This window comes from Hylobates moloch, unplaced genomic scaffold, assembly GCF_009828535.3.
Source record: "Hylobates moloch isolate HMO894 unplaced genomic scaffold, HMol_V3 SCAFFOLD_2, whole genome shotgun sequence".
NCBI lineage: Eukaryota > Metazoa > Chordata > Mammalia > Primates > Hylobatidae > Hylobates > Hylobates moloch.
The window spans coordinates 119,882,449-119,895,929 of NW_026652277.1; the positions used below are offsets into that span (position 1 = coordinate 119,882,449).

The following is a 13,481-nucleotide window of genomic DNA, read 5'->3' on the forward strand; positions in this document are numbered from 1 at the left end:
TAACTCGTTGAGATGCTACATGATACTTTTTGTATGCAAATTTATTGCTATGGATATGATGAAACCAACAGTTTAAAGTCTTCTAGTACATTATTTAATCTTTTGTATGTAAACATCTCTTTTGTTTTTGATGAAACTCACAATATTTTAGACTTAACTTTAACCACTGTGGCAGAGTGAGATGATATAATCTTTAATATTTAAGAGGTTTATGAACTTTTATTGGTAAATACAAAGAGCAGAAAAGAGGTATTTTGAAAATAACGTCATATAGGAATACCAGGTAAATATTTTTTCTAATATTCTTTGAAGTGTTTGTACTTTTAGAAATATTTTTGAAAATAAAAATTCTCCTTTATCTCTAATAACTTATGTCATAATTATTTATCCTTCCTGGAATCAGAATTTTGGATACAGTATTTGTACATTTTTGCTTGATTACAGTACTTGACACTGAGGAATGTTATCATAAATGTATATTTTTATAACCCCATTTTGTCTATGACTAAAATAACCAATTAAAGTTTTTGAATAATTCAGAAAATAACATGATTTGTTTTCACAAAACATTCAGGTTGTTATTTGTGCTTGCTTGGCTAACTCAAATATTGGTTGCATTTGTGTGTCTAAGTACACTTTTTATGTTATAATCATTTTTAAAGTGTCAAAATGAACTTTGAAACTAAATCTAAAGAGCTAACCAAAGAAGAAATATGAACTCATTAAGAATGAAAATCATAGAATAAATATGGGTTTTCTACTTGGAACCTCAAATAATCCATATGTAATAATTTTCTTTAAGTTATAGCTCAGTATTAAAGTAAAATGAATTAGTCTCTTGATGATATGTGGTATTCTATTGTACTTACCTCTATGTGTCCCATTCATTTGATTTATTTAGGCTGTATCTTTAGTGCAGTTTTGTTTTACAAGTATTTGGTTAAAACAAAAACAAAGGATGTGAGGATTTAATTTTGTAATGTATTATGCTTCATTGTTATTATGAACACGTTTAGTTGAATTTTTCAGATATTACCGAAATCTCTTGACATTGTGTGGATCTATATGATCCTCTAAAAATTAGAAAAATAAAATTAATGTACCTTTTCAAACGGAAACAATGAAGCATTAACATTGCACTAGAAAGAAATAACTGAGTGGATATTACATGAACATTATAGTCACTCCGCAATGCTTTGCACACTGTTTCCACATAGCTGCCACAAAGAAATCCAAATTCCTTAGGTTAGCAGATGAGACCCTTTCACACCTGTCCCTGTCTACTGCTGTAGCTTTATCTTTTGCTCCTCTCCAATTTGCACCTTTACTACAGCCACACTACATTTTAACTCTCAATTTCCCAAGATTGTACTCTTCCTTTTGACTGGAGTAAATCTTGTCTATTATTCTACCTTGCAAACGCTCACAAACATTTTATATTAGGTATTTAAAACGAGACACTAACTTGTCCAGAAAGCTTTCCCTAATCAAAAGATATAACGGGTTTGGGCACAGAGCATAGCTTGTTTCTAAGAAGTGGAAGTAGGTTTTCATTTCCTATTGCAATGAAAAAAAAAGTGACTCATATATCTCATCTTTTTACTTAGTTTATTTCAGGTACTGTCATAATCTAAAAACATGTATCTCCTTTTGAGAAAGCTGGGAAGGTATTTTGCCCATTTCAAACCATTCCCAGCATTAAGTCTAGATATCTTCACTCTGTGAACCCCTAAGCACATCTCCATTATCCCATTAACAGTATTGTATTCTTACTTGTTGGCTTCTGTGTATGGGTGCCTTTTCACATATTAAATTATTCTTGCCGTTAGGACAAATACCTAGTATTTTTTGTTTGTATCTCCAAGGCCTCAATTAGTGCCTGGTGGCATAATATCTATCTACCTATCTATTTCTCTATTTACCTACCTACCTATCTACCTATCATTTAAATTAAGAATGAAGTTGATTGCAGTAACTTTTTAAGAAAAGTATCATAAAGAAACAAATTATTTTTCTATATAATTCAAAACGGTAAATTAAATAATTATGGATTTAATAGAAAGGATTCATTTTATTTATTCTGATAAATTAGGTTCTTGGGCTCAGTTCTTCATTTTTCTTAAGAAAATTTAGGTTGGTCTATATGATCTATATGGCTGTTTAACACATTACTTAATTTATTAAAATTAGCCATAAGATAGTCCTAGATTTTATCATACGTTTGAGAACATACAGAAATTCAGTTTACTTTTACTTATCATAATTGTGTCTTTAACCTAGATGTCTTATATTTCAAAAATAAGGTAAACATTTGTGATATCAATTATTTACTCAATAAATATTTATTGATAAATAAATCTACAATGAATTGTGTTTTGCCCTTTGAAGGAAAGCACGAATGTATTGGTGACTAGTTTGTCAGATATGTCAGATATAATATACATGAAGTTTAGTTGAATGTGAACTTTGTGAATAAAATTTATAAATAATGAATACCTTTCCATATTAAGTCTTACTTTTAATGGTGATAAAATTATAATATAATATATTAATTTATGGGTGAAAAGAAAATGCCTTTTATAATACATATTGTAAATACTAGTGAAAACAAATCACTCTTGATAATGATAGGCTTTCTCATAAGTTGTTGGATAATTAAGGTTAATATGCAAAGGCTTCACATTTTTAAATGAGGGCAGGTTAAAAATAAAAACAGAAAATAAAGCTGAAATATGTGGGCCTTAAAGCATTTTAAAAATGGAAATTGCATTCCTTTTAGATAACCACAAGATGGTGTATCATAATTTTTATAAAAAATGGCTTTAATTGTGATATGAATATTAATGCATCAAGGACACATTGCTTTTTATTTATTCAAACTTTTAAAATACTCAAAAACTTTTCTCATCTGAATGTGTCTGAAAAGGTAACTAATCAACACATGCATTTTATAATTATTTTTCTTTTTGCCTTACCTCTTCTTTGATTTTAAAGATATTTCTGCTGAAGTTTCACTGAGAAAGCAGTCCAAGAAACTATTGTATATCTGAGACAATTATCACATTTTGGGTGTGTGGATTTGATTGAAAGGTCTTGTTTCCCTCTTCTAAGACTTCTGGCTATAACAAGCTGCTTAATGTACTGAATTTTGTTTGCTCTGGTAATATTTATAATATGTTGGCTTTGTAAGCAAGAATTATAAGATATCATAATTTTAATTTTTATTAAACTTTTTATTACATGGATTATTAATGTTTAAAATTATGCATTTCTTAAATATTTGAATATGTCTGCTTTTAACAGACATACATAATTTTTCTTTTTTTAGGTTTTCAGCAAGAACAGCAACATAACTTCTATAGTTTGGTTTTGTATATAGAAAGGATATTTTTCCCATGTATTTGAAAATGTATTTGCTTTTAAAATTGCTTTTATTGAACTGTCTGAATATAAATTACTGAGTTTCCTGACATAAAAAAAATCTGAAGATGAAGCCAAAAGCACTGCTTTTCTTATTAAGTGTAAACTAAGTAAATATGTCTCAGAAATAATATATATATATATAAAAATTATTGCTCAGATACTGAATTTGTGCAATAGGCGTCCCATCTCGAACACACATTTTTGTTGTCTTTAAAATGGTTAAAATGTATTTTTAAATCTACGTGATATTGTTGTTTTTTAGGACATAGTCTACTTTGGTCAATGCAGTTGTTTCCATTATAGAACACTGGCAAATTTTACCTGAGATAATCTCTAAATAATTATATTTTTTCTGGTGCACTGATAGTTCAAGAACATTTTGTGAGGGCACGTAGAATGTTCTTCAGTGTTTAAAGGAATAACCAATTTGGAATACAGCTATAAATCAGAGTAGTAGAAGCACAAATCAACAAAACATTTCAATTTGGGGGATGATAAGAAGAAAATCAGAGGGTTTAGTTTAAACACGCAAGACTAGGGATCCTATTTTAAAGGTTATTTATAAGGAAAACATGTAGCAAAGCCAACTAATTCTGTATTTCATGGAAACAGAAGAATGAAAACAGGTTATTTACAGATACCTACACATAAGCTGCTGTTAAAATTTTAAATAATTAGTTCTAACAGGAGCAATGCTTTTTAGAAGAATATACTTTTGGGGTAAGGTATAGGAATGCAAACAGTGTTATGAATTATCAGTAAAAATTTTATGTCAATATTTATGTTTTGCCCAGTAATGCCTATTTAGAAACTATAAAATATCTATACTTTTTATTAACTACATTCGATGTAAGAAATTTTAGCTGAATTTAACTTAACAGAAGTTAAAAGTTCTAAGTAAATTTTCAGTGTAAAAAATTATAGCTATAAAGCATAATTATATAATAATATATTACTTTTTCTTAAAATGCATTTCACAGCTATATTGACTAAAGTTGTGTTGATTCTTGTCAGACTTTATGTATTAAATTTTTAACTTGTTCTTCAGAATTTAAAAAGTATAAATAAACTTTGGACAATTGTCCATTTTTTATTGTTTTTATGTCACTGCCTTTCTTTGAGAGCTGAGTGTCTTTCAATTTCCATGAATGACCTATATAATGACTAATTTGATGAATTTTTAAAATGTCTTGACATACAAATATAAAATACTGTACTTTGAAATGAGGTGTCAATCTTCATTTTGCTTACTGATCTACTTCCAAATCAGCTAAAGGATTTTTAGGTCATTTGTTTATGATAACCCATACTCTTTGTATCCCCATAAATAATTATTTTTAATTAAAATAATAGCTTAATAGATAATTTTACCACCTTATTTTTATAAATGACTTTAGTTTTTAGAGCGTAATACTACATTTGAATACAAAACTACCCTAAGAGCCATGTAAATATTATCATCTGTATAGTACAGATGAGGATAATAAGTATCTCAAGGGTCAAGTAGTTTTCCAAGGTCAAAGATGCCTAGTCTAACAGTGTTTCAACCATATCAAGCTGTACAGAATGGAGGCAGAATATTTAACTATTCTTCTTTCTCCTTGAATTTTCACTAAGGAAATACATGGATTAGGAGTTTGAATTAGATAAATTAGATTATGGGCTTTGGTCATAAGCAGCCTAATAATTTCATCTTCCTAGATAGTAAGCATGAGCTTTGGAATTAAAAACACTTGGAAACATAACTTTGTTTAACCTTAGATAAAATTACTTAGCCTCTCTATTCTTTTTAAATAAATAAATTAATTAATTAATTAAATGAAACAATGAATAAACAAGTTATGAATCCATAAAAATAGTGTTTTAAGAATTAATTAAGATAGTTAACATACATAGAGGGCTTCTTTGCACGTAACTGGCTTATAACAAGCAGCTCTTTTAAAAATAATATCATTATTATTATTTGTAAAGCTGATACATTTTAACTGCCGCACCTTATGACGGAAAGTTTTCTAGCTTAAGCATTAGTTATTTGGATGTAACTCTTAAAAAAATCGTATCATTATGACTACTAGCAAAAATGTGATGATTAATATTATTTTTTCTTAAAATGCATTTCACAGCTATATTGATTAAAGTTGTGTTGTCAGACCTTATTTATTGTTTTTTTTTAACTAGCTTAAATAGGAGAAATTTAAAAATGTATAATGATCCTCAATTTTTCTCTGTCCCATTGTATTTGCAAAATACAATATGAAGACATCGGGTAACTGTTTCTGTTAGAGTAAAGGTTTTCTGAGAATATTTTAATATTTGATTATGTTTATCATTGTGAAATAATCCAGGCTAAAGCATAACATGATTTATAATTTAATTCACTAAGAAAGATATGTATTTCTTTTGCCCTCATAATTTTTTTCTGTCTGCTTTATAATTTAGTATTCAAAAAATTTACATTTAGCAAGAATAGAGTCCAGGTAAAAAGCTCAGCTGAGAATGAAATCATCATTGATGAGTCAGGCTAATATGATAAAGCTTTCATAGGTGGAAGTTAAGATAATAGAGTTCCTGTGTTAGCTCTGAGACTAGTTAGATACATAACTTGACTTCTTAAGTTTTAATTTTTTCTAGCTGTAAAACTACAGTGATTGATCAATAGGATCATGAAAGATGCTACATGTAAAGTTTCTTTTGACTGCTGAATAGCTTATGTAAATAATAAAACATATTTTTAAAGATAGCTGCTCTAAAACCGAATATCAAGAACAAGGTGGTATATATTTTTTAACATGAGTGATTTAGCCAGTCATTTTCCATCTTTCATTGCTTCACTGTTATATTCATATAGCCTTAGGTCAATTCATACTTCTGATGTATAGCATTAACTGTTTGATGTTTTTAAAAGGCTGCCAATCAAAATAGTTATATTCAAAAGAAAAAATTTAACAGGTCACATTAAATGACATTTATTTTCATTATTTAACACACCAATATTATGTAAAATATTATATATTATATCCTATAAATATTTTATTCCATTTTATTATTATTATCTAATGTGGTGGAATAATTTTCTGCAACTAATCACAGTGACTGTTTTGATTTGTTTCCACTACATATGACTTACAATTCTTGGGCAAACGGCCTACAGAGTCAGAAATTAATTAGAGAGTGTCTAAGAATATATAGTATATCCATAATTAGTTAACAAATAATATAAATGACAAACACAAAATAAAAGCTTGGTTGATATGTACTAGAATATATTAGACCATTGAGATACAATGGTATCTCACAGATACCATTGATAGGAGTAGCTCAAATTTTGGTAGGCTCCAAGTAGGATAAGTAGAAATTGTATGTAGAAATGGTTAGGAATCATTCTGAATGAATACTAAAATATCATTTAGTTATTTTATACTATCAAAATTAGGCCAGCAAGATATACAAAATAGGATTTCCTCCTTAAAAATAAATACTAAACGCAGGCTTGAAAGTAACATATTTTATGATATTTCTTGATCAATGAATACATATATTCAAAAAGAGAGTGATGAGCATAAAAGTTAAATCATGCTGGTTATTTTTCTTCAGATACTGTGTTTTTCAAAAATAAATATATTGCTAAACATAATGGTTTTAACTTTAAAATGAATCTACATATGTCAGTTATCAATGTGGAGCATGATTTCAACTACACTTCTAATATAAAAAGAAATCTGTGCTTCTCCAAATGCTGTCACATCATGTTATTATAAAAATATATCTTTTAATTAGGAAGTTAAGCTTTTAAGAATAAATATTCTGTAATATCAACAATGATATTCTTGAAAACATTTACTTGTCGACTATTTATGTATTTTCTTATTACATTCAAAATACAAAATAGAGCTCTTTAAAAAAAAAGCTCTATAAAAAAAGCAATGTAAATATGGCCAAGTTCATACTATCAAGATTTCCAGATCTACATTGTTTCAAGAATTGCAGATGTGTAAATATAAATTGACTCATTAAATATAATGAATTTTATTAAGAGTTTTACTAATTTAAATGCAATTATACATGCTAACAGCTCAAAGATTTAAATTTTCATTTTCAGGAATCTTCTATTTGGTTAGTGCCACCATACCATCCAGACACTGTTTAGTAATCTTTTGAAACTTACTAAAAGAGGTTTTTAATAATGGTTAGTATCCTTGTGCCTTTCTTTTTTCTTTTTGTAGTCTGTTATATTAATGTGCAGAAACATTTTTATTGTTGTTTTCACCCTAAGGAACTTACCTTATTTAATGACTCAGTGCGTGGGTTTCCACCCCTAAGGAGTGATTTTAAAAGCAAGATAGTTGTCTTTCTCTTTCTTCTTCCCTCCAGCTTTCCCTTTCTTCTTCTTCTCCTCCTCCTCCTCCTCCACCTTCCTCTCCTTCTCCTCCTTCTCCCTCTCCTTCTCCTTCTCTTCTCCTTTTCCTCCTCCTTCCTTCTTTTCCTTTCCTTTCTTTTCCTCTTTCTTTCTCTCCTTCCTTCCTTTCTTCTCTTTCTTTCTTTCTTTCTTTATCTTTCTTTCTTTTTCTTTCTTTCTCTCTCTCTCTCCATCTTTCTTTATCTCTTTACCTCTCTCTCTTTCTTTCTCCATTTCTTTTCTTCTTTCTTCTTTTTTTAGTATAACCAGGGAAATGACTGCCTAGTGCACTTGGGTTTTGAGACTTATTTCATAGTCCAATAAAAAGATTTAAAATAAATTTCAATCATTATATAAAGTATAAAAGACAATTAGTCTCTATTTAATGATAATGCGTTAGAATTTTATTTAAAAGCTAGACATGGCAAGTTTTGGGCAATGCACAGCACAGAGAAACAATTATATTTCACAAAACTCTATAGTTTCAGCTTTAGAGACTTACATAAATCAAGATATGGAATTTGCCTTGTAAACTTCTAAAGAAAAAGAAAAGAATGTATATTTGCTCTAGTACCATAAATGAACAGTTCTTTATGAAATCATTGAATTTGTTTAATTTGCCATGTTAATTGTAAAATCTTGCTCAAATCTGAAGATTATCAAGTTTTATAATGGGTTAGAGTTATTCCATAAATGAGAAAACCTATCGTCTCACAGTAACTTTATCAATAACCTAAATAAACCTGTTTTTCAGGGAAACTTACATTTATAAATAGCAAAAGAGCTGGCAAAATTCACCTTATTCAAAGAGAAAATTAATAAAATTTGTATTTTGTCATTATGTAATCGAGACCATTGATCGACTTATGAAAGATTGCTTGATTAAATTTTTACTTTTTAATGGCCTTGTAAGCTAAATAAAGTCTATGATGACAGTGGTGATTTACATGTTCACAATTTTGAGATAGTTGTAAAAGTTGTAAATATAATTTATTTAAGACAATTTCAAATTATAAAAGATAACACTATTCTGGTAATTGATTAGAATGGGCTTTTTTCAATTTATATTATATATTACTCAGCAATATAAACTTAATATTATATGAAATTGCTTAAAATGGTTTTAAATGTTCTTATTTGTAGTCTGAAGTAAGTATGGGGTACTAAATACAGAGTTTACCTCTTAAATTGCTAGAAATAATATTGAGTCATTTCATAGTTGAGCTTGTATGTACATGTGTAAGATTTTTTCCTAAGAAAGTTAGTTACTTAGTCTACTCCCTTACTATAGGCAAATTATTAATTAACATTTATACTCTATTCTGTTTTGAAAGTAATGTAAACAAAATATCTGAAAATTGAGATTGCCAAGAAGAAGGTGTCATAAATTTTTGAAGATCTGGGAAATTTATTGGTTTTAAATGAAGGCTTATTTCAAACAATTCAATGTTACACGTCCTACAACAGTTTTAAATGTCAACGGGATCCGGTTTTGACCATGTTATGTCATCTAATTAATTCTTCTGTTAAATGTTTCAACAGAGAGTCAAGACTAAGTTACCTCAAGACTATGTATTCCTCCCTATTTTGGAGTCAGTTTCCATTTCTACAGTGTTGTCATCATCACCATCTTCATCATCATTATCATCATGTTCTTAATAAGTACATCTAATAGTAGGTATTAAGCAACAAGAAACACTGTTTTCATATACTGGCTGTCAGGTGCCACATAAATCCTTTAATAGAAATATAATTCATGAATTGCAGAACTGCATAATTTAACACATAATACATAATACATGGCGGTGACTCTGTAGTTAATTGGAATTCACAAGTCACATTTAATCATCACCCATTACAAGTGCTAATATATTAATGTTTTTATTAATTTAATATTATTAAACAAATGCTAAAGTTTAGCCTAATTTTATCAGGCAAAATTAATTGTATGCAATATATTTTCACTAGGCTTCTAAACCTGAAAATTTTTTAAGCAATTGAATAAGAAAATTGTTAAATAAGAATTAAAATATTAGAGTCCTATGTATCTATTGTTGTTAATTCAATCAACATTTAAAGAGCTTATGTGTGTACAGGCAGTGCCATGAGAACTTGATCTCTGCTCCACACAATTCAGGGAGAGAGATACATAGTGCACCGGCAGGTCAGACAGAAAAACAGGATAATGAGTGGAAAATACTGAGAGGATAAAACAAAATCAAGTTGTGAAAACAGAAGAATGTGCCTGGTCAAGTGGAAAGGGCTTCCTAATTCAGTTAAAACTTGAGCCATGTCCTGAGGTAGGGGATAAAGTTGGGATGATGTGAAAGATGAAAGAACTCAGCAGGGTACCAGAACAAGGAGAAACAAAGGAAAAATATTAATGGAAGTCCCACCAATAAAGGGAGTGTGAGGAGAAAGAGAGAGAGAGATGGAAGCAGTGGGGAAGGGGGAGAGGGCTAGATCAAAGAAGTCATGATGGAAAACAATAATAGATTTGAGTTTGACTTGTTTCCTAAAGGAGAAAATGTTATTAATAATCGATATTTTAAAAATAGATTATCCTGGTAATTGTGAGCCTTTACAGAAGAGTAGCATAGACGTAGAATTAGGAAGACCATTAGGGAAACTCTTTAAGGAGCCCATCAAAGGAAAATTAGGATATAGCCAGAGATTGACAAGAAGGTAATAGAGCAGTGTCAAAATCATAAAACTGGATATATCAGGGTATGTTGCTGGAATCTTAGGTGTGAACTGTAGAAAGTTATCCAACCTCTCTCTGAATCAGTTTTCTCTGACACACAGATACCTAATTAATTCAAAGTATGTTTAGACTGGCACAAACTATTATGCAAACAATTTTTTAAATGTATTTTTAAGTTAACATATAAAATTGTACATATGTATCATATATAACATGTTTTGATGTATATATACATTATGGAATGGTTAGATATGTCTAATTAGCAAATGCATCACCTCACATGTTTATTATTTTTGTAATGAGAACACTTATTCACTCTTTTAGCACTTTTCAATAATATATTATTATTAACTATAGTGGCCATGCTGTGAAACAGAGCTCTTGAAATTTTTCTTCCTGCCTAACTGTAAATATGTATCGGAAAATGACACACATATGGTCTTAAATATTTTCATTATGTTGTCTTAGAAATAGTCTAAATTCATAATCAATAAAGCAGCTAATGCACAAATAAGTCTTCATATGTATCTCAATCAGGTGGGGAGAGAGACTAACAAAATTTTGTTTCATATTTATGACTCTACAATATAAATTTTGAGGAGCTGTAACAATAAGCCCCAGATAAACAGAGGTTCAAGCAAATCCAATGAGATAGGAACTAAGACAAAGACAACATAGGGTCACATTTTTTCTCATTTGATAAATTATAAGCTCTCAGTTATCAAGCTAATGATGACAAAAAAGTTAATATTTGTTTGTAGATGTCTAACATGCTATAATTTGTCATTTCATGATTAAGTCATATTTGTTTGTAATCACTGTCAATGTTTCTATAGGCATAATCACAAAAAAGACATAATGAAATGCCAGAAATTGTTTTCCATATTTTGTGGCTGTGTGAGTGCTATTTTTGTTGTGAGATGTACAATGAAGAATCAATGTTCAAACAACATTTGCATATCTCATGTTGTGATCTGAAAAGTAGTACGATTTGTCTATTTTTTTGTATCAAGAATGGGTTTCTGGTATAGAATTGTCATTGTATTTAAATTTTAAAGTTGACTTCTGTGTGATGCTAATCATTTTTATATAATGTCATAAGAAAATTTAATGTATGTGTAATATATACATTACTAGCTGGTTGTTCATTTCAGTATCGGTGGAGATTTTCTTTAAACTAACCCACTTTTATAGAATATTTTAATTATCATGGGTTGAGTGTTTAAAGTGTGATAATTTGTTATAACTTTTACAATGAAAATTTTCAAACCTTCAAGGATGTTATGTGACAAGTCTGTTGAGAATGATTTTAATATTGATCTTGGACAGTTACAGTTTATGTATTTTGTAATATTTAATTTTTCTGTGTTCTTCTGTAGAGGTCCTTCTGTAGTGCCATGGTAGAAGAATTGAGGATGTCCCTGAAGTGCCAGCGTCGGTTAAAACATAAGCCACAGGCCCCAGTTATTGTGAAAACAGAAGAAGTTATCAACATGCACACATTTAACGACAGAAGGTTGCCAGGTAAAGAAACCATGGCATAAAGCTGGGAGGCCAAACACCCAAGCACAAACTGTCGTCTTTTTCCAAACAATTTAGCGAGAATGTTTCCTGTGGAAATATGCAACCTGTGCAAAATAAAATGAGTTACCTCATGCCGCTGTGTCTATGAACTAGAGACTCTGTGATCTAAGCAGTTGCAATGATCAGACTTGATTTACAAGCATCATGGATCAACCAAGTTACACGGGGTTACACTGTTAATCATGGGTTCCTCCCTTCTTCTGAGTGAATGTTACATGCGCATTTTGTGGCTGTTTTCAAATGCAGTCCAGTGAGAAATTACAGGTTCCTTTTGAAGCTTAACTGTTGCCAGGAGATGGAATATCAATGCCCAACAGGGCAACCAATAAAAGTGTCACTAAGAATATAAATATTTGGAATCAGCAAAAACTGTAGTGTTACAGGAAACAGTACGGTCTTCTGAACACCCAGATCATAGAGGTGATGATGTTACTAGCCCCCAACTACTCAGTATAATTATTGTCTGAATACACAGTATGTGTTTATAGGTTGTGAAAAAATGTAATGCAAAACAAATTTGAATCCCATGGCAGTTGGAATATAAAGCAGATATTCATCACTTATTTTCTCTTTTTTCTTTTCTTTTTTTTTTTGACAGTCTGTGTCACTGATTGAGATAGAAATGCCAATTATCAAGGCAATAATGTTTTCTTAAGTTCCTTAAGGCAGAAGATTTAACATGCAACTCTACCAGATCCCTTCCCATTCCCCCAACAGCTTTTCTCTAACCCCCATATCCCAAATAATAATAATAATAAAAGCAGTTGGTTCAGTGATTCTGAATTAAAAGGATAATGTTTTGCAATCTTCAAGTTGTAAAAAAGGGCTGAGTATTGGCTGTGTGGAAGACTAAAACTTTGATTCTAACATTCAGACATAGCTATCCAAACCCTTGTTCCTGCTGTAAATGAACTTGATGGAGCATGGGCAGATCTCAGTGATACGAGAAAGGGGACTGGTCATCTATAGAAAAATCTGTGAGAGAACTTGGAAGTGGACTGCGTTTATCAATACAGTCACAATGTTAAATGAACAAAATTCTTGAACAATTTTTTTTCAAAAAATGTTCAGGTTTATTTGTGGAAATGCAAGATTTCTATGAAAATAGTTTTTGTATGGAAATTTTTGTAATACTTTTTATCAACAAAACAAGAACATGTGTTCCTGTCAGGGGTGTGATGTCAAGCATGAATGGTAGTGCGTGTGCACCACCAACGTTTGGTGAAAACTATTTTTATCAAGAAAAAAGGAATCATAGAAGAGAAATATTTTCAAGTTAGATAATATAAAAGCTAGGTGCACTACCACCACTGCTTACCATGCCACACCCCTGGTTTCCACGAGGCTGACAACATACTGTAATGAACAATTGTG

At 30.0% G+C, this 13,481-nt stretch overlaps 1 protein-coding gene across 5 annotated transcripts in view; it reads left to right on the forward strand.

Moving 5' to 3' along the window:
* GRIK2 (glutamate ionotropic receptor kainate type subunit 2) overlaps positions 1–12,089 on the forward strand; it is a 671,651-nt gene extending 659,562 nt beyond the window's left edge. For 3 of the 5 annotated variants that reach the window (XM_058435428.1, XM_032155777.2, XM_058435429.1), the window contains one exon: positions 11,903–12,089. In XM_058435428.1, the coding sequence (XP_058291411.1) occupies positions 11,903–12,067 (165 nt within the window). In that variant the 3' untranslated portion in view covers positions 12,068–12,089. Of the gene's footprint in view, positions 1–7,522; positions 7,610–11,902 lie in introns of all 5 variants that reach the window. The other 2 variants (XM_058435430.1, XM_058435431.1) reach the window with 1 other exon arrangement.
* The last annotated feature ends 1,392 nt before the right edge of the window (positions 12,090–13,481 follow it).